Genomic DNA, 26,125 nt, shown 5'->3' with positions numbered 1-26,125 from the left:
AATCCACTGAAATGCAACATCCTGAGAACGTAGGAACCAAATTAAAGAAGTTATTAAGGAGTATGAAGTCAAGAAAGTACATCCAACCCCTCTGCCTCAAGGGAAATGGTGTCACTTGTTCATTACTGACGTTCAGAGCAATTCATTATTGCTCATATATAAACTCCCTTCACCACTGCAAAGCTGGCTGCTTGGGTAGTCATTCATGTCTTCGCCATTCAAAATCACAACAAACATCAATGCCAAAAATCTGTGCCTTCAAGCCCAGCACAAAGAGGAGTGACTGTATCTGCGTTTGGTATCAAAGGCAGAAATCAAGACATTGCTTTCCTTTTGGAAAACAGAAATAGGAAGTTCCTGCACAGACAGGAGATCATCTATCAGAGCAATTGCAGTGTAATTAAAGCGTCTCAGCAACGACAGCTACTAGGGTAAATTCTAAAGTAGATTATTCCATGCTTACAATCCCACCAGCCTCAGCTCTTCAGGGGGATAATTATGCAGCTCCCATTATTGCACCATGAGGCTGTCAAGCCTGGGAGCTGCATTTTATAAATGGAAAAACTGAAATACAGAGACAAAGGTCTCAGTTCTGAAGGCTGTTTAGATGCCTAATTGCAACTGATTTATTATTTTTTTAAATCAAGCTGAGCAATTTTTAGATTTTTAAGTGTTAAAAAACCCCAGTTTAAAGTCATAGCACACTAAACAAACTCCTTCTTGAGAGATTTCTTTTCAATGGTTTATAGTTTGTTAGACAAGAGACGGGGTCGGACACAGGACTGACAAATTTGTGCTGGATATGTCCAATCAGTCACAGTGATGACATTTTAACTTACTAGAGATGAAGCCTGTCAACCTGGATAGGAGAGGTACGGAAGAAAGAAGAGTCAGACAAAAGGAGTTACAGAGAAGGAGAGGGGAAAAAAAGAAAAGGAGATGCATGTCCAGAGAGTTCCTAGAGAAGCTCATCATTTACAGCCGTGTCAGCCAAAGGACTTCCCATGTCAGTATTTGAAAGAAAAGCCACCCAAAGTAATCCATCACAGAAAGACCGAATCCTCAAGAGAACAGCATGGAGGGTAAAACGTGTGCTTGAGAAACATTACACAGCAGCTCTGTAAAGCCAGTTTTTGTTTTGGTTGGTTGGTTTGTTGAAAAAAAAGTACTTTTTTCTCCTATCAGAGGTTTCTGCCCAAAAGACTCTCAGTGCAGTTCTGGAGGATTACAGTATTATTGAGATACCACTACTGATAAGCACCACTTCAACTCAGCATCCAAAAACATATTTCCTGAGTCTTTATACTTGCAAGGACACGTGCATATACAAGCTGAAGTTAAAACCCTATTTGTGAACAGCTCCTGCAGTGTTAACAACACTTTTATGCTACTCACCCTAACGGAAGGATCCGACACCCTAATAACCACACCACCCACCCCCTCCTCTCAGGAACCGCAGAACTCTGCTTCATCACCAAATTCCAGACTTAAACCAGAATACCAAAAAACCAGAATTTTCAAGGTGGTTATTTTAAATGCCAGAAAAGTTAAATAACCAACTAACACTGTAGGTACTGTATTCACAGACTTTGCACTTTGTTTCTGCAATTGTTATTCCTGCCCACCAAATCAGCATTTTTGGAGACCATTCCCCCAAATGACAGGTTTAAAGATACTGTTGATATTGCCAAAAAACCTGCTGCTTTCCAAGAAGGCCAAATGAGCATCGACAAAGAAGAGCTCTTGGACCACCATTCTGTTTGAGAAACAGAGTGCAGAAATGTGGTTTAAAGCAGTTTACAGAGAAACATTAAAGCAGCAAGAACAGCCCAGGTAGAATGGGGGGGACAGGGTGAGGAAAGCAGCACTGACTGCACTTACACACTGGGCACACTCCAGTAACGTTAATAAATCATCAGCTCAAACTGCAACAAAATTCAAGTCTATCCTCTTTTTTTTTTTTTTTTTTTGAGAAACAGCTGAGAGAGACATGAACTGATAATACCTCTCCCTATGGAACCTTATATCTCTGACATCCGTAGACCACAGCAGCTAACACCACTTGTGCAACGCTGTTTTCAGAGAGCTGTGTTCACCAGCTGTTACCGCAGGCTTCCCAAAAAAAAGAGATTCCTGCAGGGTCCAAACCACAGTCAGACACATAGACGTTGTCATTGTTGATCCCCAGAAGCGCAACTCCGGTCCCAAGCACGGGAAAAATGAGTAACAGGACCCAAGGGAAGAATTGCAGTACCCGTAACTGCAACGAGTGGTGTCCCCAAAAGAGACGGTGGTTTTACCAGCCCCGGAAACAGCAACTGTTCACTCGCTCGCCAGCCCCCAGCAGAAGTAGGAGAGCAGAGACAAGTATCCAAACTGGCAATGACTCAGAGGCAGAGCATCCCATTTCTCTGTGTATAACCAGTATCTAGCAAAGCCTGGCTTGAATGCCCAGATTTTAGCTTGCTAATAACATGTGCATATTATTAACTGTCCAAAAAGTCACCTTGGAGATCCCGAGGCCACAACGGCCAGGCAGAAGCACCATCTCTCTGCACGCTGTTTTACCGTTTGAAGCGCACAGCGACTGTGTTCAGGACCCTTATCTAAGCAACCTCTCCTTTCTAGGACACCCCAAAATTTAGACCCTTTAAAGTAAACATAAGCTTAACTTCAGGATGAGGCTCACCAAATTTTCGGGGGTTTTAAGATGTATAACAACCAGGCTCTCCACTAATAAGTCAAAGTTCAAGTACGTAACTTAGTTTGCAAGCTTAAGTACCTACAAACACTGTTCTGCAAGGAGCATTAGCCATCTAAGCTTTTAAACAACAGACTCCAAAGGGCAAATTTCACCCCCCTTCGCTCCAGGTTGGCCATAAGACACTACACAACCAGACAGCCCCTGACTCCTCCCTGCTTGGCCAGGGTCCTCGTTAAGTCCTGACAAACATGTCTGTCTGATGAGAGCCTTCCCTTTAACAGGATCCATAACTCTCTGGAAAATATAATGCTCTGAGACCACTTCCTCCATTGGTATTCAAGAGAAAATCAGGGAAAACCCAACATCTTAAATACAGGTTTCTCAATGAAAATTTAGGGAAGGTAACGAATGGGAACTGCAACACACAAAGGAGCCTCTTAGTAAATTCAGGAGCTTAACTTTGACTTGGAAACAATTCCTGGTTATGGCCTATCCTTGGAAAAGGTTGACATTCGTGGCACAGATACTGATGATAAATAGAATGACACTAACTCATTTCACATATGCCAGCCAGCCTTCGATGATGAATTTTGGTACCTACTGACTCAAGATGGATAAAGTGCGATTTAAACTCTTCATCTCCCGCGGTGAGTCGCAGGAATTGTTCAAACCACTGCAATGCACGGAATTCTCTTGACTATTCTATTCTTGCAAATACCAGGTGGCCTGGAATAATTTTTCCAATAAATACGCAAACGAAGTTTTTCCAGGAGCGCTTGCCGAACCTCCCCACCAACAGCTCCCTGCTATCCCCCATGGATCACAGCCCTCCACTACAACACCCTGAGCAGTTTCTGTCTGTATCGTTTGAAACACCGCACCATTTGGCTAGGCAAGAGACACCGAGACTGTTCTGTACAACATAGAACTGCATTAACAACAGGCAGCATCTATCAGAATCTTTTTCCTTCCCCAATTACTCATTTTCACAACACGCAGAGGAAGCTCTCTGGGTTCTTGACATCTCTATATCAAATTTAGGTTAGGGCTAGCCAGCAAATTATTTGGAGGACTGACAGATGAGGTAAATCTTAATTGCTTGGAAAGTCAGACTAAAGTCTGTCACCCTTCCATCAGGGTCACAGCCATCTTCTCCAGCCCCAACAGCTCATGATTTGCCATCCAGAAAAGCTCCTCTCTGCCCGCACAGGCGGTCGGGTAGGACGTCTCTCAATTTCTACTGATGGTGCCTGCCTAAAGCAAGACCTGGCCTTCAGCTGGGCTAACAAGGGATCCTCTTAGCAGCCTTAGTCAAGCAGGACTGGGGAGACCTATGGGGCTTAGTTCCTCAGCCCCGAAGCTCAGCTTTGGTCAGGTTTGCGCACTCTCCTGCAGATTTACTGCTGGAGATTAAATTCACTCCAGAACTAGACCTCAAAAATATAAAGCAAGCGTGTTTTCAGCTCCTAATTCTGGAAAACACGAAGCAATATGTTATTCCTTGTAATCTTCCCAGTGAGGATAGCTTTCCCTTCCTGTGCACAGTCAGTACTGTACGACTGTGCCCTGAACAATGCAGCACCTAACCAAGATTTTGTTACTCGTGTGGCTGCCACTCCAAGCAAATATTCAAACAGGGCTCTGCTCTTCACAGGGTCTTCTTATTAGAAGAAGGATCATCTTTCTACAAAGCTTTCCCTAGCCTTACCACATCTGCATGTACGTTCTCCCTCCATATCTTGGGCCACTAATGTTTCCTTTGCTTTCCAGGAGTCCAGCAAGGTCACCCAGCAACAGTAACACCCAAATATTTCTTGATCTTGATGGATCTCTGCTGGTCTGAGAGATCACACTGCTCGCCTCAGCCCCTCTCGGCTGCACTGCCTTCAAACAGCCCCTTTCCCAGTTCATTCCCTTACCTACCTTTCTTCACACAAAGCAGTGCTCACCAAAGCAATACCTTCTACTATAAAACTTCATTATTTAGTAAAATAAATGCTCTGACACAGCAAAGAGGAGCAAAGAAGAAAATCACACAGGTCTGCCTGTATTTTCATGGACGTCACTTGGCATTGAAAGCCAGAAAGAGAATCTCTCCACTGTGAAACTACATCCTCTGGGCCCTCTGCCAAAAGAGCTTTGTTAAAGACAATTATTTATTTAATAATTATTACTTAAGAGAGACTGGCTTTCCTACAAATGAAAGATACACTGGTCACAGAAGAAACAAAAAGCCACCTTCTTTATGCGGGGATGGCAGCTAACTGTCCTAGGAGGTTTTCACAGCTGCCCACTGTCACAACCAAAGCTCATCTGCCATCGATCAGCTCGGCTTTATGACTGACTGCAGTCATAGGAAGGCGGCAGTCTCTCCATGGAGAAGCTACACCCTACTAATCAGAAGTTGGAGCGATTTTGAAACAGAAATATTTACCTTCGATGCCAGGTTGTCCACTAGTGCAATCATGGAGTTCTTAAAAAGAGTAGCAGCTGTCAGAGGTCGCTTGGTTACTTCTGTGATGCTCAGTTTCCCTTCAGGCCACATCATCTTCAACACAGGGTTAGAGCTAAAAGACAGTCTCTTTAATTGCACGGTCTAACAGCACTTCTGCTAATTTCAGAGTTCAACAGCTTGCTTCTGTCCAGATCTACTGGTGTTTTCAGCTCAAAACGTATCAGCCAGACCAATACGACATTCCTGGGCAAAATATCTCTTGCTCTTGAGCAATACATGGTTCAAACTTACAACAGACTATTCTAGAAATATGACAAGCACATCCTCCTCTTCAGATAAAGATGTGCAGTAATGGGATAGTAAAAATCCTGTAGAAGTGATCTGTCAAAAGCAGAGTCTGCCTCACTGGCACAAACATAAAGAATTGAATGAAAACAGAAAAGAGTAAGACCATAGCCCACAACATCCTCCCTTGAAACAGACATCTGATTTCAAGCTGTGTTTCTGCACCATTCTCAATATGTAAAATAATTTATACATTTATATGATGCCTACATTTTGTTGAAGGGTTGAAGGTGAGGTAAAATGGCCATGATGGATGGCAAGAGCTCTGGAACAGACAAAAGCTGAAAGCAGTTACAGCAATCTAACAGCCAATCTGTCACGTGCTTCGCTGTGCTGTAAGTGGTCTTTGTGAACAGTCTTTACCAGAGACAACGGAAAACAGAGGCTAAATTTAATAAAACCTCCGTACCACAAATATTTTGCAGGGTTTTGGTTAACGTGAAGTCTTGAACATATGATCAGCAAGGCTGTTCAAGGGAGAGTAAACATGACAGGGCTGTAAACTAAGTTAATAGCTGTACAAGCTTTTAAATCAGGGAACCAGAGCTGTCGGAGCAGCTGCAGGCTATTTAATGCTGACTTCCACCTCTGAGCAAAGTCTCCAAGAGGTTGAGGTAGGCCACAATAACAAAAGAATGAGAACATGTCTAATGCCAGCTGTTAAGGAAAACAGCTTTCTGGGGCACTTATATATACAGCCACATTTTGATAGGATTTCAAATTTGCTTGTCAAAGGCAACTTTTACTTGCCTCACTGGTATTTAAAACACCTGACTACATGGTTTCAACTTTTCATGTCACTGCACAGACAAAAAGAATTAAAATCTGTTTGCCCATGTTTCCCCTCACCACTAAACTTTCTTTCGAGCTGGGGCCAATGGTATCTGTTGGGGAGCAAATGCAACTCGATATCTTTAGCATTGATTAAAGAGAGATCAGTAATGGTACATTTACACCAAAATGCTGGTGAATGACAAATCTCCGCACAGCTATCTTGATTGTGCAACGAGTTGGGCTCAAACACTTTAATACTTTAAGTAATTTAAAGGTTATATCAGAACAAAACCACGTACAGAATAAGGACTTTATCCTGAAAAATCAAACTAACAGCCTTTGGGTTGCAGCATACAACAATCAAATCCGAAAGCAATGTGTTTATTCACGTGCACTGTGCACACAGTCAAGATAGCATCAGTGAAAATGTTAGTCTCTTCTAGCATCCGCTCTGTAAAAAAGGATTCTGACAAATCAGATTTAAATTCACCTCATTAGTATTTTTATTCCTACCTGTTGTACATGAGGCGCTTGAAGTCTTGAAATAAAGTGTCCTTGTTTTTGTCAATAAAGCCAGTGACCGAGTAACTAAAAAAAAAAAGAAAAAAAAAGAAAAAAAAAAAAGAAGAAAATAGAGTTAATTACAAAGCAAAGTCCTCCTGTGAGCTGCTGGTATCAGTGTGGAATCAGCATCCTTGCACTCCTACAGGCAGAGCAGATGCTAATCGGGAATCCAGCTCTGTTTCCCAACCTATCACTAATTTGCTGCATGAGCACTGCGTGAGACTTAGATCCTTCTGCCCAGCTTTCCAGCTCCAGTGCAGGAACAACACACATCTAGTTTTAGAAAGAACTTTGAACTATGCAGGTGGAGAACATGATGGCTGAGACACCTAGCAGGACTTGAGCAAGTTGCAGATGGCCCAAATTCAAGAGTTCCACTTCTGAATATGTGATTGTGTTAAATCCTACAGAATCCTATGAGTTTTATTTTTCAATAGGTCTAATCTGTCCCTCTCTTGGTGTCAAGGAAGATTCTCTAGTAGGAAAGTGCCTGGAATCAAGAGCAGTCTCTAACCAGTGACTAGGGAACTCTTGGAAATCAACACACACACACACATTTCGGACTCTTCCCTTCCTCTGTTCCCACAGAAATACCAGCCTGAAAGATTTCTGCTTCAGAGTTTCGTCTCCTCTCCAAGGCTCAAGACAGACAGCACTCTGTCCTCAGAGAAAAGGCCCCAAATCTCCCCATTCAGGGACTCCCACTCAGGTGCTTCCTGAGCTCCAGATCCCCCGCCCCGGGAAGCCACAGCTGAACTGCGGGCACTGGGCTCCAGAGCCCCACGACATTCAAATCCCTTCATGGAGCCACCCTCAAATCTTACTGCTCCACGTAAGATTTGAGCCTGAACTATGTTATCTGTGAATATTTCCACATTTCAGTTTTCTTTTACTAAGTTTTTCAGCTGCTGGCAGTGCAGAAGGTTCAACCACTAAAAAGGCACCTTGTATTTTCTCCTCGTCGGCAAAATGCTTTGAAATCAGGGATGTCTATCAGCAATTGCTCAGCAAGGGCTCCAGAACAAAACCTAGCTGCGCTGAATGGGCTCCAGTATGATCACACTGGTTACCCTTATAAATCAAGGGTAAATTTAATCCCAAGTTAAAAGAAATCCTAAATTATTTCCTCATTAACTCCCTTTAGATTCTGCTGGCACGGGGAGTTACACAAATCCTAAACCATTAAATCACTCCGGTGATATTCCAGACAACAGCTTTCCCAGTGAACAGTTGCTAACATATGGGCATCTTTCACTTCTTCTTAATCTTCCTTTGTATTACTGTCACATACTGTAACGTTTTTGTAGGCTTCAGGTACAGGAAACTTCTCAACCTGAACGGGGAAGGCTCCGTGCACCGATATTTACTGCAGTTTAACACTACCCCGTATTCTGGGTCTGCTCAAACTGATTTGAGAATTTAAAGCCAGAGAGTTATATAATCATACTAAACAGATGTCTAAACCAGATTTTATTAGCTCAGTATAGCTTTCTTGCATAAACGGTGCTGGCTTTTTCTTTTTCCCTCTTTTTTTTTTCCCCCTGAAGCACTGCTCTCCCCACATCCCCCTCCCCATATTCTCCTTTTGTTTCTATTCCAAGTACAAAATCATATTCTGTACAGCAAGTAACCAGCATAAGATTTAATTAATAAGCAACTGCTGCACTCTGTAATTCTGTATGACAGCTATTCTGCTTCATACCAGAAGCAGCATTAAATTAAAATATTGTACCACTTCAAAGCTGGCTAAAAGACAAAAATAGAAGGCGTAACTTTATTTTTGAAAGAAACTTACATCACATCACCAGCATAGTGCTTGATTCGAAAGTCTCGGTCAAATTCCAGCGTTTTGTCAGTCGCACAAAGCTGAAATAAATTCACATACATTAAAACATCACCCATGGATTTTCAAGTTTCATGGAAGAGCAATATGCATTGGAAACAGAAATGGAAACTATAGTTATTCCACTTTTATATACGCACGTGTAGATGTGAAATCCAGTTATAATACTGCTATATAATATTTTGTCATGGATGCATTAAAAGAACATATATTTGTACAAAATCAAGTCGCAAGAGCCTATAGTTTTATTTACAAATTGATACTCAGAAACACCATTATGCAAAAAGAACATTTGTGCACATAGAGAAACATTGCACCTCGCAGTTAATCAATGACTTTTTTTAAGTCTTCCTTTATATTTTTTTTCCATTGCAGTATCACTGCTCAGCAAAGAAATGAAGCAATCGAACTATGACAGTTAGAATATTCTGTTCCAAATCTCTCTAGACCATCTAAGACCCCTCAAACAGCGAGCACCTCTGCAGATCCACCCAGCGTGATCACAGCTCCGACCCTCGGCTCGCAGCTTGGACTTCCCATTTCATTCCTTCACTACAACGAAGATGTCAAGCGCCCACATGGCAGCTGTAATACACCCATCCCTTCAGGAATAACAAAAGCCAAAAAAATCCATCAGGCTCAGCTTAATTAAAAAAAAAAGGCGAACAAGACAAAAATGAGGATTTTTTTTTTAAGGCAAAAGGGGCAGGTAGATGAATTAAATCTTTGCAGGAAGCATGGGCACTGTTTAAAAGCGCCAAGGGCTATGAGCAAATATCTACTATCCACCAAAAGTCTTGGGAAAATAAAGGAAAAAATTAGCATGGTTAAACTGCAGGGCACTAACCATTCTATGATTCTATGATTATTAGAAGCAGGAAAATATCCTCCAAAAAACTTGACCTGTGTCCCAAGAGTAGAAAATAGATTGGCTCAAACTGACAAAACAGATGTAAAAAAATAAAATAAAATATATTGGGGGAAAAAAAAAAAACAAATCACAAGGAGGAAACCAACAAGTCTGAGTAACAAGGTACACCGAAGGTTACAAAGGAGTCCAGCAGAGCAGGAAGCACACCAGGGTCCGCAGAGCTGATGGATGACCAAAGTGTAGCAGGAACACAGAGAAAATGAAGAAATGAGGCCATATCAGCAAAACAAAGTAATTTTTCTTTTTGCAGCTGTGTTCACCAGCAAGGGGCTATGGAGGATGTCACGCCTTTTTTCAACCACCCAAAACACACATCTCAAACCAACATGTCCACAGAAGAGGTACAGGACAAGCAAAAACATAATGAAGCAACTTGCTACCAGGCGGGACACAGTTGGCTGCACAAGCTTCTCGCTTCGAACTCATCCAGTACTGGAGAGACTGGAAGGTGGCTTAACGTAATGCTAGGCTGTTGGGTTTCTAAGGGGTGATTCTCTCTGAACTTTGTGTCTACTTGGCAAATCAGTGGAAATTAGGGAAAAAAAGGGGAAAAAAAAAAAAAAGAACAGCAAGTATATTGATACAGTTGATAGACGGCTTGGATTTCTATAAGCCTTTTCACAAGGCTCCTCACCAACAACTCAAAGGAATTAAGCTGCTAGGAAAGGTAAGAGAAAGGGTGCTCAGAGATAACTGTTGGAAACAGGGATCCTGGGGGGGCCTGCAGTGAGGTCTACACTGCTGACATCATCTTAAATGAGCTACAACCTGAGGGTAACGGAAAGGTCGTCAAGCTTGTTGATGGTACTTAATTATTCAGGGAAGTACAACGGCTGGCTGTGAAGGACTGCAGGAAGACCTGAGAGGCTAAAGGAAAGGCAAAAAAGAGCAAATGAAGTTCAAAAAAATACAGTAATACACACAAGAACAGCCGAAGTTCATAGTAAATGATGGGCCCCAAACTGTCCATTCCCAAGCCAAACAAGTATCTTTCTTACCCTCCATCTCAAAAAGGACACAGGAGAACTGGAAGAAGCCTGACGAAAGGAAAAACCCACCAACAGTGCTGACTGACCGCTACAGGAAGAAGGGCCAAATGAACCAAGCCCCTTCAGGTTAAGAAAGAAATGCCAGGAGACGATGGCAGGCGACATGGAGATGAAGTATTGGAAGACTGCAGATCACTGGAGACTGGGAGCACATCAAGTTAACGTTTCTTCCATATTCTTCCCTCGCTTAGACATTCACTATTGCCCAGTGTCTTGGAAGATACTATGTCAGATGGACTAGAACGGCCCTTCTGATATTCTTCCCTTCACGACCAGTTCATTGAGAAGGAAGATTTAGGAATTCATAGCCTGGCTATCACTGCACTTGATCCTTTGAAAGTATAAGAGCAATTGAAAAACTGAACTGAAAGAGGCTGAGAAAATGAACCTGTGATGCTGAGAAGTAATATCAGAATAGTTAGCATGTTATAGATCTAGATCAGCATTAGACAATTCAGAGAAGGACAACCCATGCTCCAGGAACATAAAATTTTGCCACAAATACTCATAGTGGAAGTGCTCACCAGTATTTTTCCTGGTTTGTTTGGCTTTCACCAGGACAACCAAGCAGACAGCAGCAGCTCAGACATGCAGCACACAAACTAGGACACCACTATTTAGGGCACAGCAGCCCCTTAGAGCTTATCCACATGGAGCCAGTGTGCAACACGCTCTACAGGCGAGCAGTGAAGCATTAACTCCAGCTGAAAGATGGGAGCTGTTCCCATAACGTATCAGCATGCGTACTTTAACTCTTTAGGAACAGCTTCGATCTATGCTGAACTTTATAGTATCTGGACAAAACTACTGCAGTCTACAAAAGCAAATTATGAAATCAAATAAAGTCCTCTGTTTTAATTCAAGCTTCAAGAAGTTGAGAAAGCTCAGGTTTCCTACAGCAGTTCTAGATGGGACTGAGGAAGGTATCTTAGATACTGGTAAAGGACATCTGCAAAGACGTGAGAGGGACAGAAAAATAATTATGATGCTGAGAGTTTTGTGGATCAATTTTTTCAAGGCTATATTGATTTAAACTAGAAATTAGCAAGCCAGGACGATACATCATACCCTCCATAAACATTATTTATAGCAGTATTCCTTGTTTCTCTCCTAGTCTGTGCAAACAGTTTTCTGACAATGCCACCCCCTACTGAGGAATGCTGCAACTGGCAATATTTTCTTTTAATGTTTCCTGTGCTGTGAAGGGAACTCCTAAAGGTAAGGACTCAGGCAGATATTTTTGTTTTCGCTTTCATTTTATAAGCTCCCATATACTTGATGAAATTCAGTGCTTTCCCCACTGTGCTCTCTCCATGACGGAACCACTTCACAAGCAGACATGGGACGGAGGACAGAACAGAAACTGAACTCCTTACATCTACTGACTAGACAGCTCCAGAAACCGCACCACGTCCCACGCTACCCCACTGCAGAGGATTTCAGACTCCGTCCCCCCAGGCTTCACTATTCACAATCATTACTACTACTAAAGGAAGCAATTTGCATTACAATGTAGAAACCCAGACTAGGCTTCATGAAAATACTTGTTTCCAGGGGAGTTTACTCAACACATGCTATGTATCTGCTGTTTAAGCAGGTAAAATCTAGGTTAAGGCGTGTTCCCCCTCTCTCACATGCACTAGGATGCATGTGGCAGATGAGATGACAGGTCTGCTGCAGCTAAAGGGTGCTTAAGGAAAGCCACATCTGGGAGGAAAACCTGGTTGGTTTATTTTCATCCTATCCTCACCCAAACAAGCCACATCCAGATCTATTGTTTATATTCAGCCTCCCTGGAGGCAGCCTTTAGCACATATCTTACACAACCATGCTAATTTTGTATTTCTGACCTACATAAAATATTGTACCGGGGTGGGAGGGAGAAGGGGGGAACCAGCATTCTGAGCAACGTTTCTCAGTACAGAGACATCAATAAATTAAAGGCCCTTATTTGATTCCTCAGCGCAAAAGATTCTCAAATTAATCAGGCTGGTGACCATGTTTTCAATATGCTGCCAAGTGAGGAATAAATAAAGCCTTTTAATTCTTACATAGTACCAAAACCAACGCAAGTCGAGGCGCCTGGATGATCATAGGTACAATCAGAGATGAACGTGTTTTGTAGCCAATGACAATGAAAAAAGAAAACAAAATCACAGTGCTGTAATAAAGCAGAAGTGTGAATAATTTCACTGTCATTATGTATTAGAGCAGCTTGGGAAGAACGTCACGTGGGTTGAAACTGCGCATCGATTGGTTACAGATGACATCATGATATGTCAAAGCACGAGCTCACGCTTCTTTTATGCCTGGAATAAAACTGATCTCACATTGGACATACTGCAGCTCCCTCTGCCGGATACGGGGCCACCAAACGGCCCGTTCGGTGGTTAGGAGCTGCTCTACTTCATTTCATGTAACGATTCCAACCCCTGCAAGTCTTTTTCCTTATTCTGTTCAGTCTAAAACAAATAGAAAAGGTATCACACAGGAAAGGAAGCAAGTTTTGAGGAGGGAGAGGAGGACGTTACCTTTCTGCTGGAGAAATGAGCATGCTTCCCTAGCTTGTTATTCAGAGCCTCGAGGAACATTTCGTCCGTAACTTTCCCAACATTCATGCAGGCATCATCCAGAATGGCAATGATCCCTTTGTGCTGCTGCTCTACCAGGTCGACGATGACCTGATTGTTGAAGTAATCAATCTGTAAAAAAGCGAACCAAAGAATGGGTATATTTGTGACTCTGGCTAGTGAAGAAGGAGCGTACCAGTGTCGGCCAGCGATGAACAGTGCCATGTGTCTGACAGAGAGAACGGGGCCCACAGTTCACAGCAATCGGCTTTTAGTATGTCGATCACTAACTCACAATTAAGCAGGCTACTCTTCCACCCTAAACACTGAACACCTCACATAAACCTCGAGACCTCTGCTAAAAATCAACTGCTACAGAATGCACTTTAAAATGTTTTTTAAAATTCAACTGCACAGTCACCCCAGTGAAAACTGCGCATCTTATCCCCAGCACAATGAAAGGAATCTGAACAGAACTCAAGAATTTTACACTTGAATATCTACAACTAGACAAAATACAGCTGCTCTCAGAACAGAAACACACAGTGATGTGTGTGGCATCACAGAGATGCCACAATATGTTTTAACTCAGACCTGGAGTCACTTATTTTCCCAAACCATGGCAAATACAGAAATGCTGTGAGATAAATGGTTAGCTCCTTCCACAGCCCGATTTCCAGACAGCAAGTCTAACAGTACAGCTGGCGTGGACACAGATGTCCTATCGACTTCGACAGGAGCGTACATGTGGAGCAACGTGAAATCTGGGCCTTATTTTGGTACACTGACCTCAAACCGACCTCTCCCTCCCCTGCCAAATCACTCACATGCTTCCAGGGAATTCCCTCTCGCTGGTACTCTTCCTGCTCCTGCTTTAGAACCAGCTGAATAAAGAGCTGCTGTAGCTTTTCATTGCAGTAATTAATGCAAAATTGCTCAAAACTGCAAAAAAAGAAGGGAAAAAAGGCGATGAGTTTTCTCACCTGGGAAAAGAGAAGGCACAGCACTGTGCTTTAACAACACGGCTCACCTGTTATTGTCAAATATTTCAAAGCCATAGATATCCAGGACACCAATGACAGTGTTTTTCCCATGTATTGTAGTGTCATAGTTCTTCACTTCAATCACATCATTGATGTGTGTCACGATCCAACAAAAGAGGCGCTCATATATAGCCTGCCAGGAAACAAACACCGAGGAGTTTTGCCTGCATCTGTCTCAGTTCTTTCTGGTAAATCCAACGCATGGTGCTACAAAACTTAATTCAAGATCCTGCCCTAACCACACAAACACTACAGATAACATTCTGCTAAAAGTGAACAGCTACTGACAAGAAGAAAATATTCTATGAAAACAGTTTTTTTCTTTCTTCCAAAACTCATTTGCATGAAGTCTAAATCCTAGCGAGGTCACTAGGTACGGCGGTTCCCCTAATTTGATTCCAGTCTGCTTTTCAGTTGCCCAATAACTTCCATACTTGAGAATAATTTAACAATATTGAAAAGCAAGGGAGAGTTCAGTTATAGAAACCTAACAGCCAAACACAATGGCAGTAAAATATTCTTGTTCACCTTTCAAATAGAAAATGTTCTGCAGGCACAGTTATCTTCAAAGTCTACGTGTTCAAAATGCACTGCGAAGCTGTGCAAACATATAATCTTAGGAAAAAAGTGATCAAGGATCTTCATAACTTCATCTATTCTTCCCTTATCATTTGATCTGAAATAGCCTCAAGTTGTGCCAGGGGTGGTTTAGATTGGATATTAGGAAAAAATTCTTCACAGAAAGGGTTATCAAGCATTGGAACAGGCTGCCCAGGGAAGTAGTGGAGTCACCATCCCTGGAGGGATTTAAAAGACGTGTAGATGTGAGGCTTAGGGAGATGGGGTAGGGGTGGACTTGGCAGTGCTGGGTTAACGGTTGGACTTGATGATCTTAGAGGTCTTTTCGAACCTAAGTGATTCTATGATTCTGTGATTTCTTAGCAAAGGAAGGACAGTTGTCACTCCTTCGGTCATTGGTATCCATCTTTCCAAAAAAAAGATAGCATTTTGGGTTTCCAACCTAGATTCTGGATATCACTGTTCCACTCTCTACCCTTTGAATTTAACCACTAATGAAATAAACCCCCTGTATTTCCAAAGATATTCAGCCCTGTACAGTGTATTCCTTTTGCAGACGCCAGCAAGCCAGGCTTGCAGCTCCTTCCCCTCTTTCACGCGCTGCAAGCACTGCTGGTTGTGGCGCATGCTGTGGCATAGCCAGGGCAGGTAGGGATGCTCTGCTCTGCCCACATGCAGAAATAAAGCCACATGAAGTACAGACTTCCCATCTCCCAGCAAGCACTATACTTATTGATCCACCCAGGAACCCTACTGGGACCTGAGCACTGAAAAATGTGCAATTACGAAGGTAATTCAATATTGAATGCCTTCCTCAGGCATCACCATTCTTTGCTGCACTAATTACAACTCAACCAAAAGGCAAAAGCCTAAGAAATGCATCTGAGTTACTGTCACATATCAAATCAGACGCAGAGAAAGGAAATTTAAACTCACTTTTGCAAAGGCATCTCTGCCATAGGTGGCTTCTTGTTCAGTATGTTGTTTGTCAATGACATCCCGACCCGTAGCTACAGTTCGAAACAAAAGAGCCTTCTCCACCATGTCAGATTTTGTTGACAGCAAGTCTGCGATGATCGACACAACCTTGCCGTTTTCTATTACCGGCGTATCACCATCCACGGAAAACTTCAAGTTCCCCTGCAATAAGTAGCAAGAAACTAGGTTTCTCAATCTGTCTTTTATTAATATGAATCAGTTCATCCATATTCCACCTGCTATTCAAGTCAGTAAATCTCCTAACACATTAGAAGGGTGAGCCTTGCGTATCCACCTACCCACAACGGCCCAGCATCAGTGGAAGCAGCAAAGCCTGACTCAAAGAAAAGCAGCGTTCAACTGAGCTTTTGGGCAAAAAAAATTACATCAAACACTTCCAGAGGTTTAACCAAACACTGTCTCAAGATTCAGAGTCTAGTGATGGGAAATTACATTAAGTATACAAACGCTGGAGGTAGTGTTTCATCCTTACTGCAGCTCGCAACACAAACGCCAAGCTGCAGTTTTTATTGTAATGCTCTTGCCCACAAAGGTAACGTGAATATTCTGGGGGAGCTGACAAGTCAGCACAGCTAACAGGACCGGACAACAGCACACCGCCACAACAGCTTTGGTACCGAACACCCGCAGTGCCAGGATTAAGCAGCAATACTACTGCATTACGTGCAGGAGCAAGCTCACATCCTGTCTGCACGGCATGACTCTGCCTTCACTCCCTTCCCCAGCACTGGGGCACAACTACTCCAAGGAGGAGAAAAAAATTGGGAAAAACCTACCATGTTCTTTGCTACCTTCCTCCTGCCCACCGGCGGTGCCTCTCTCCTCAAGGAAACACAAGAGCTGAGGTAGAAGGGCACTGCGCAGGGGAGGAGATTGTGGGTCCCCACAGAATACGGGTGAAGGACGGATTTCCTTAGAATACAGAGAATTAAGAGGTCTCCTGGATCTGGCTGTGCTCGAGCCTCCACTGCACAGTGAAGTACCATCCCTCCAGCAAAATCACAGTGGTGATGGTGAGTGTGAGGGTAAAAGTGGACAGAAGGATAGTGAGGTGAGAGCTCCCTACCCCCTCACTGCCAAACCCAAACAATTCCTTCAATTCCTTTTCAGAACATTTAACAGCTCCCAGTAATTCATGATATGTCTGGTTTGGGATCTGGAATATGCAGGAATAAATGTGATCTTCCATCATTACTGCAGTGTCCTATTTCATCAAGGAATTTCACTCACCGCTGGAAGCTGTAAAGTGTATACACTTTTCCAGCCAACAGATCTTCCAACTGCTTCTGCAGCAAGAAAATTAGAGCTGCTGGAAGTACAAATATACTGCTTGACCTCTCCTGAAGAACAGCCCGCTCATACCTACAGGCAGAGAGCTTACCAAGTGAAGAATGGCTGCCACAATTTTGTAGACAGTCTGAATCTCCTCTTGCTTGAAGCCTATCACTTTCATGGCATCAGCTACTGCTTTGAACTCTGCACCATCGTTGATGGAACACTGAGGGGAAAGAGACGTTTGGGACATGGGCTTAATGGAAGTCAACTGTGAGACAGCAAAGATTTGGCAAGCCCATGGGAAATGGATATGTACTTTGCTATTTTTCAGATGCAAGAAATGAGATTTCTCAACTTATTTAATGCCATACTGTACACTTGTATGCCGAACTCCACGTTGGACACACATGTATACTAGCAGCAACAAGCTACAGACCAACAGCATGATTAAATAGTTCAGTACTTTCCCAGCGGAATTTATTGTGAAAGAGTAGAAGTGATTCATAAAAAAAAAAAAAATCAGAACAGCTACAAGTAGTGCAGTCACAGACCCCCAGAGTAGAAGCTGCAGAGCACCAACAGTAAATTTCTGGTCACCATCATTCTCACCCCCTCCCCTCCCAATCATCTGGATTTGTTTTCACTGCGGATTTCTAGAGAAACTGATAAATGCATCTGAGAAGGTCTGTGGGTTTGTTTGCCAAAGAGCATCTCAAGAAAGCAATTAGGAAACCAGGGAGCCTTTTGTCTGGACCCTGCTTCACAGGGACAACCCTAGGGACAACTCCAGATGTATTTAAAGTGTTCTGGATCTTGTTGTCCTAAAAACTTTATGGGTTTGTTCCCTTCTTTCCTGCTCAGAGATCCTCTTGAGGATAAGTCAGACATGAAGAATGAATGCTTCAGTAACTTAAATGCTCCTACTGTAAAAAAAATGAGTCCTTACGGCTTTTTGGTCCAGAAAGCAGCTTAAGTTACCCATTATGAAGCAGGAAAAGTCTGTCACTGGTAAGGGGTCAAATATCTATGCCTACATTTATTAACAAAGGTGATGTCTCTCTTACTACATATTACCTTTAGCTGCGCTCCAGGACAGATATAGTTGTATGCAGATGCATCCTTCTGAAGATGTAGAGAACGTAACATCTGGTCAGAACCCCCCTGGAGGAGCTGTACAAAGAGTATTTTAAGAAATAGTGAATGGAAAAAAAAAAAATCTTTCCTTTTACTGTTTCTTATTATTCTTATCTGCTTGACAAACAAACAAAAAAAATCATAAAACCAGTAAATTACTGCTACAGAAGAATCAGCTACAGGATCTGGAGTCACAAGCACGACATCTGCTAAATACACGGTCTGCATCCTTGTAGGACTCTGACCACCAGAAAGAGCTTGCCTCAACGACTGCCTTTTTAAGTGACATGATGTTTAGAAAACAAGCCTGAACCTCTTCACAAAGCAGACACGTTTACATCTGTGACATGCCACAGCTGTGTCTTGGCAAGCACATTTACCTTCTCTGCTACACACAGAGACTTTCCAATACGGAAATGACACGTTCATGAGAAAGGCGCTAACACGCCATCATGGAGTACTGACCAAGTGGGAAAAAAATAAATAAACCTACATTTCCCTCACTGCAAAACTGAGAATAAAGGTTATACTAATAGGCCAATCGCTTCCCCCAAAGGACACACAAGGGAATTACCATACAACATGGAAGACATTAAAAACAACCCAAAGGAAAAAAGAAAGTCAACTTGGTGTCATAAAATTACTTCCATATGGGCTAAAAGTCTCAAAGAAAATAGAGGGATTAGACTTATTACAAATAAAACAGTGAGTCAAAGTCCAGTATCTACCATATATGTTTAGTTAGCCTCCCTTTAAGTTTACAAATGTGTTAACATGGGACTGGAGGATAGAAAAAAATAAACCTTCCCATGTTCCTTCCGCAGACCAGGCCTCTTCAAAGAGCTAAAGAACCCAAGATCACCCAAGATGCCAACAACAAGGGAACCCTTTGCAAAACACACGAGAGGGTGAAAACCTTAAATATTTTGCCTATCATGTCTGGGAAACTTGAGAAAAGTCATTTGTTTCAGCAAATACAAACCTGGTAAAAAGAATGAAAGCTTCGTTCTCCCGGCTGTTGCACGATCACACGAGACTGTGGGGAAACCAAATACAAAAGGTAGGTATTTCTGGATGCGAAGGGCCTGCTTCCCCAGCACCTCCCCTTAGACACCAGTTTGCCACTGCTAGGACACCTCCAAACTAATCTTCTCTCACAAGAAGTCTGTTATGAACATTATTAGCTAGGCATGACCACGGAGTTTGAAGTCTATAATCAAAAAGACCAGCTTGCGTAACAGCTGCAATGTCCTACTTCCAGTCCCATGTGGCACCTGCAGAATTGCTTTCATGGAAAAGTCAAGCAAAACGTCATTTTAGTTTGAGAGTTATTTAATCGCTGGAAATGACAAACAGGACTCTGTGACTACAAACAAACGCTCCATGGGCCATAGTCAGGGTCTTTTGGTGACCAGGTCTACAACCAACAGCACCCAGCCAGCGTACAAGCGAACGCCCTGCTGTAACCCGAGGGCACTGTTTTAGGGAGCAAGCGATAGCTCCACCTTCAGAGCACTCATTCCAAACCAGCGTAAAACAGCACAAAAAAACCAACCAAACAAAAAGCTAAATGCAGGAGAAATTCAATCACCAAGCAACGTATCCTTATTTTATGCTACAAGTTTGAGCTACGCAGAGCGACAAAGCACGTGCTCCTGCTGCGGTGCAAAGTGACTGTCTGTTAACGGCTTGTGCTCAGACCTGAACCTCAGCTGCTTTCAAAATGCAAACAAATTTAACTTGGTAGGAGTCAAGAATACAAAATAAATAATCAGGATTTAAGTCACTGCAGCTGCAACCCCACTCATTTTTTTGCATGAAAGTATCACATGTTGAATGTTTGGGTTTGTTGTTTTGTTTTGTTTTTTTAAATAAAGTGTTTATTCTGAAAATAGACTTCAGGGAAATAATGGGAAAAGCAAAAAACACAAACAAAAAAGCATGTTAGCAGATGCGGTCAAACACATAAATTAAAGCCAGACGTGTGTGTCACATATAACAAGAACTGTTAATAGACCAAGCCTGGTTTCTCTACAGTTTTACATATTCCAATGTTTTCAGCCACCACTTCATGACATGAAAAAAAATAATTATGCTTAGGATCACTTGGAATATATAAAACCAAAGCTACTAAAAGATCACAAAAGGTTGTGGCATTATTCCAGAACAACACTTCTGAAGCGTACCGTGCTACTTACAGACCTAGATATCTTCGCCTTTTATTCACCAAGGAGATCTCAATGCGGGAACTTATAAAGAAGGAGTTTTGCAGATGTTAAATTACTCTCAGCTTTTATTCTGGATACAAAGTACATGCACATAAGCTTTTGAGTAACACTAGTCCCTTACATGGTGAGCTCTGAAAGCAGGTTTAAAGAAACAGGGCAGTGCCAGTGCTTCAGCAGCATTTCAGTTACTTAGACTGACTCTGGAAGAAAAATTAAGCCCTAGATTTAATGAGATTCTATGCCTCATACATCACCTGCTGACATAACACGTATGACAGGAAAACTTTCTAATGGCAAAGCACCTCTTACAAAAGTAACTACACCAAAGCCTCTAGCTCTGAAAGTGAGGGGGCTTACCTTTTCTAGTAAGTAATTATTGATATGCCCACCTATCGGGTCTCCTTTAAAATCAAAGTTGATATCCATATATTTTCCAAACCTGCTGGAATTGTCATTACGGTTTGTTTTGGCATTGCCAAAGGCCTCTAACACACAGTTGGATTTCAGCAGTATGTTCTTCACTCTATAATAGGGATACACAGAAAAGGGAATAGGTAAGTCATGACTTGTATACTCAAACAATGAATTTTTTTTTCTGCAGGCATTTCTAGAGAAGAATTTAGTAACAGCAGAGTTGCCCTTTGATGACAGATTTGGGCAGATGTGTATGACATCAGCAATCCCACGGGAAATCAGCTGGGAGCTTTCAGTAACGTTCGTAGGAGCCGAGCAAATGGGAACAAAAGCCCAGATCTTCCCACTGAAAAGAGCATAAAAAATTCCGTTCCTTTACATAGGTAAGTTTTGAAAGCAATTTCTTGAACTCTTTTGCAAATATTTTCAAAATTTTTGTTGGAGTAAGTACTAAGTCTGTCACACTCTTTGCTCAAAAACTTTTACTCTGAGGCTGACAGGTACATTTCGCAATCCAAGAGCATGCAAGCCTGAAATGTCATGGACTATGTTCCTCACACTCTACATGCTATTCTAACATACACATATTTCAGGTGATTTGCCACAGGAAACATGATTTCTAGGTACTGGTTCTACTTTGAAAGTTCAAGCTTTCAATATAAACTTTTCTACATGATTTTAGCAATCAATATCGCAAATTTCCCAGAGAAAAAATAGTATCTGAAGAAGTTAGGTAAATGAAGATTCAGAAACAAAGCAATTTCACTTTATTTTTCTGCAATGCCCTTACCTTTCCACCTCTGCTCGCTGACCGGGGTTGGTAATGGCTGCGATGTACTGCATAATATATTTACTGGCCTCTGTCTTCCCAGCCCCACTTTCACCTGCGGGCATAAATACAAAGGTGACACAACAGATCAAAAAAAAGCAAAACAAATCACTGAACAACTCTACCCAGAAAGCGTTTGGATTTTTTTTGTTATTGGGGTTTTTTTTTAAAGCAATCTTATTTGTGTGCACTTTGAACATTTTTTTTAAATATAGCCATAACCCTGCCTGGCTGTTGCTGCTATGCTGACTTAGAAGCAGTTATGATGTAAGATTTCACAGGTCGGTAAAAGGCCTGGCACACAGAGGATCAAAAGGAATATTGTTAGAGGAGAAAGACTGGCATGCAGAGGCTTGGCTAGCAGCAGTGCCGGGAACTGCAATACAAGAGGCTACTGTTCCGCACATCATCCCGGGGCTCTCGCTTTTCAGAGCTGCTAAAGCACGGGAACAGCAAGGAAACGAAGTGCCAGGATCCGGATAGCGACCGTTCATGGTACCAGCCCTGCTCCCACTGTTAGAGCCACGACAAGGAATCTGTCCGGCCATCAAAACAGAGAACAAAACATCTGAGGGACAAAAATCAGCAGTTCTCTAAAGAGGGCCAGGAACCCTGTTCTCACTGATCTGCATTCACACAGGCAGAGCAAGCAGAGGACTCAAGTTATCACTTTGCATGCAGAGATTAAACTAATGACTGACACCAGTTCTTGAATTAGATAAGAAATAATTGTTAAGGTCTCCACACACAGATTCAAATGCAAATAAGCAGTTTTAAGATTAATGAAGTTTTCTTTTATAAAATGCTGTCATTAGCCAGATCGTTATTCTTCTGCTGCCTAGAATTTCACAAAGATCAAGTGTTCATCACCATGAAAAGCTCTTTCAGCTTACCTGATATTACAATACATGTGTCTTTTGATCGCCTCTTCATCGCTTTGTAAGCAGCATCAGCAATTGCGAAGAGGTGAGGAGGCCTCTCGTACAATTCCCTTCCTTTGTACTGCTCAATCATGTCACGCCCATAGATGTTCAAGTTTTTGTAAGGATTCATGGAGACGACCACCTCCCCAATAAATGTATAAATCCGTCCTTTTTCAAACCTACCCGGGATGAGACAAAAGGGAGAAAGGGAACGAGTCAAACATAGAGCTTCAGAATGTGTCTTCCAAGCAAGTTACTCGTTTCATCAGGTGAACTCTTCAATCCGTCATCGTACTGAAATACCACAATAAAACACTGACATTGTCTGACCAGCGTGGCCCAGTTGGCACGTTAGCACATTACGTAGAGACTTGATGTTACGAGGACCAAGGACTAGTGCTAGCTTTGAATCTTACCACCTACAAAGGAAATTTCTACTGCTATTTCACTTACGGATGCATGACCGATCAGATTACCGAGGTACAAACACCGACTGTATTTCTGAGTACTGCAAACTTCTGCTTTGCCAATGCAATCAATTGGCTTTCTGCATATCCAGGTATTTCTGTAGCCATTAACATGCTGCCAGAAACAAATGTTTCTAAGAAAGTCGTTAGCAAGATTTAAGGTAATATAATTTACTGTTGCTACAATTGACAATAAGATGAGTTCGTGATGAGTCCATATAACCTGCTTCATAAAGGGGATTTAAAGGCAAATTCTTTTTTCTTATTCTACAGTTGTCCACAGGCCAGCTCAGGCCAGAGAAGCAGAAGTTTTGAAGCCACTCACTGAGAGGTCTAATAACATTTGCAAGAAAGTAAACAAAGATACAAGCCAAGAAGCAAATTGCAGCCTTTCAGCCCTAGCAATTAGCTTCCAATCCATCCTTTTCGCTAGAAGGCACTTTGATATCATCACTGCTGCTAAACCAGAAGTGAAAGCTTTTTAAGAATGGGTGAACACAACCCTAAACTACACCTTTCCAGAACCCTACCTGGTCCTTACTATTCTTTCTGCAAATAAGACAGAAAATAACTTGAAGCTTGTTTAAAAAAAAAAAAAAAAAAAAAAAAAGGTGTTTAAGTTAGAAGATGTTGCCAAAGAAATTCACATTTTATCAAGAGTTATCTAACAGAAGAGCAGAGAAAGAATTTCAGATTAACAGCTGAAGAATTCATACAGCATTTGCTTCTCAGGAGGAGAAAGGACGACACCAGATATAGAGATCAACGTGCAAACTATGGCATTTCCACCATTAAATACCTGTCTGCTCCTTGTATCTAAATCTTACAACATTAGATGGCACCATAGCACCTCTACAGAGTACAAGGGCTCTCCTAATCCTTGATGGGCTACGGCACAAATTCTAGCATTACTTTATCGAATTTATTACCACCCCCATGTGGTGACAGGCTTGACATTTTCTATTGTTCATTTGAGAATCTTCTGCAGCATCTTGGCAGTGTTAGTTTTAGCAGGTGTAATAAAACTCAAGAAACAATCTAGCAACCAGCATTTCACTATCTAAAAGAGATTTTGCCTCTAATTCCAGCTTCCTCCAGAAATACCTCAATTAAAAAAACCCACAAGAATTGCAAAACGTCTTTTCATTCCTGCATTCAATTTTGACTGAAGGTAAGCATTTCCCAAAACATTAGTGAGCTTAAAATGTAAAGATGTTTTATATTTTAGAGATATATGCTCTTTGAAAGCTACCAAATACATTTCAGAAAAGATAAGGCCATTATAAATTAGCAATACCAACTGCAGCTCAGCAGCTAACTATTGCAACAAAAATGATGGGTAATGCACAGGCAACAACACCGAGAACTGGCATGCACGCCTGGTATGAAATCCAGAATCACAGCCTAATGCTTAAGACAGTCTTGGTACACAGGAACCCTCACACGCTCATTCCCCGCCATTTGCCATCCCTAATTTTAATTCTTTGAAGCACAGAGCAGCTGGGGATTGTGGTATTTGGAAGACACTAAACATGCAAGACACTCGTGGGTGCAAAAGATATTGTATACCACCAGGCTGCTCGTCTTCTGCCCTCTCGGGATCACACGAGGGACTCTACATATACGTAGGAGAGCTTAAGAAAAACCAAATGCACACAACAGTGTTTCTGTTAAGGAGATCAAATCACACTGGGACATACATATGCAATGGAAACCATTACAAAGACATCAAAATCAGCAGAATCCAGCCCATTTTTTTGGAGCTGAGCCATCCAAAAGTTGCCTGATGGAGAACATATAGACTGCTCCCCAAAAGTCACTGCACGGAAGGAGCTATTAATGATAAAAATAAAGATACAGCAGTTTCTGGAGGAGGTTTTAAGCCCCATTGTACTGCCAGAGACATGGTCACAGGATTCATGGTCAGCACAGAGAGGTTAAGGGGGGTTCCTTTCGCAGAAAGAAAGAAAGGAAGAAAGAAAGAAAGAGAAGAAGACATCCCTACTGAAGTGTCGTGCTAAGTCACCATCACAGTACCCAATACTTTGACCTCTTCCTTAAGTAATGAATTATGTAAACTTTCAGTAGCAGAGCACAGTTTAAGTTTCCTCCCTTGACAGTCCAGTGTCCCCGACCACCTCGGAAGCAGAACCTACAGATTTGGCTCCACCAGCCTGTCCCACCGCTGGCCGTCAGCGTCACTGCTACGAGGAGCCCCTCGCCCAGGGCACAGCTCAGCTGCGGAGGTGTTCCCACTGCAACACCGACATGTGCAGTGGTTCGACATACTGCCTGCCTCCTTCCCCGACAGCTCCGGGCTTCGACGACAGATCTCACATTTGGCCTCCGAGTCAAATTTTAAAAGGTTTCACTAGACCGTGGTGAGTCATGTCTTCAATCTCTGTGGGCAAAAGGATCCATCCCTGGGCTTCACAGATAGGCATCTCTCAAGCTTGGCTTTAAGGATACGGAGTTTATGAACAACTGACATCCCTATTTACCTCTCTCTCCAATTTTTTTTTTTAATTTTTAGCTCCGGAGTTAAAATTCCAGAGCCGTGCTTAGATGTTCCTAAAAGGAGCCGTCGCTCCTCGCCCCTCCTTGCTGATAAAGCCTCTTTTCATCAGATGGTGCAGCTCAGCACAGCAGCAGGCCAAGAACAGCAGCGGCTGTTTTCCTAGCTGCATTGCTTCGGTGTGAGATTCTTGGTTTTCCTTGCCCGAGAAGAACTCATGAAAACTTAAGAAAACAACCAACGACAGCAGTCCAAACTGGGAGGTACAAGCTGTGTTAAATTAGCTATTTTTCTGCAAGGCGAGGTCACAAAACCAGACTACCCAGCGCTTTTCGGAAAGGCTCATCGATCCAGGTGTTGCACTCCATCAAGGGAAAGCTCATCAGAAAGGATGGCATAATCATTTGAGTACCGAGTGTATAACACCTAGGAGTGGATTTTTGTTATTAAAAGCCATTCACAGCACACTTGATAAAAGGAAGCC

The 26,125-nt window shown here is 42.3% G+C and overlaps 1 protein-coding gene across 4 annotated transcripts in view; it reads right to left on the bottom strand.

Moving 5' to 3' along the window:
• The window catches only part of MYO1D (myosin ID), a 160,335-nt gene that overhangs the window by 98,722 nt on the left and 35,488 nt on the right, over positions 1–26,125 (bottom strand). For all 4 annotated transcript variants that reach the window (XM_075774877.1, XM_075774876.1, XM_075774879.1 and 1 more), the window contains 13 exons: positions 22,630–22,838; positions 21,698–21,791; positions 20,851–21,016; positions 19,248–19,301; positions 18,206–18,301; positions 17,238–17,354; positions 15,794–15,997; positions 14,266–14,411; positions 14,063–14,177; positions 13,197–13,367; positions 8,638–8,708; positions 6,792–6,866; positions 5,139–5,271 (listed from right to left, as the gene is read on the bottom strand). In XM_075774877.1, the coding sequence (XP_075630992.1) occupies positions 5,139–5,271; positions 6,792–6,866; positions 8,638–8,708; positions 13,197–13,367; positions 14,063–14,177; positions 14,266–14,411; positions 15,794–15,997; positions 17,238–17,354; positions 18,206–18,301; positions 19,248–19,301; positions 20,851–21,016; positions 21,698–21,791; positions 22,630–22,838 (1,651 nt within the window). The remainder of the gene's footprint in view (positions 1–5,138; positions 5,272–6,791; positions 6,867–8,637; positions 8,709–13,196; positions 13,368–14,062; positions 14,178–14,265; positions 14,412–15,793; positions 15,998–17,237; positions 17,355–18,205; positions 18,302–19,247; positions 19,302–20,850; positions 21,017–21,697; positions 21,792–22,629; positions 22,839–26,125) is intronic.

This window comes from Balearica regulorum, chromosome 24, assembly GCF_011004875.1.
Source record: "Balearica regulorum gibbericeps isolate bBalReg1 chromosome 24, bBalReg1.pri, whole genome shotgun sequence".
In the NCBI taxonomy this organism is placed as follows: domain Eukaryota; kingdom Metazoa; phylum Chordata; class Aves; order Gruiformes; family Gruidae; genus Balearica; species Balearica regulorum.
The sequence above is the reverse complement of the archived record's forward strand: the minus strand, read 5'-3'. Positions and strand labels throughout refer to the sequence as shown.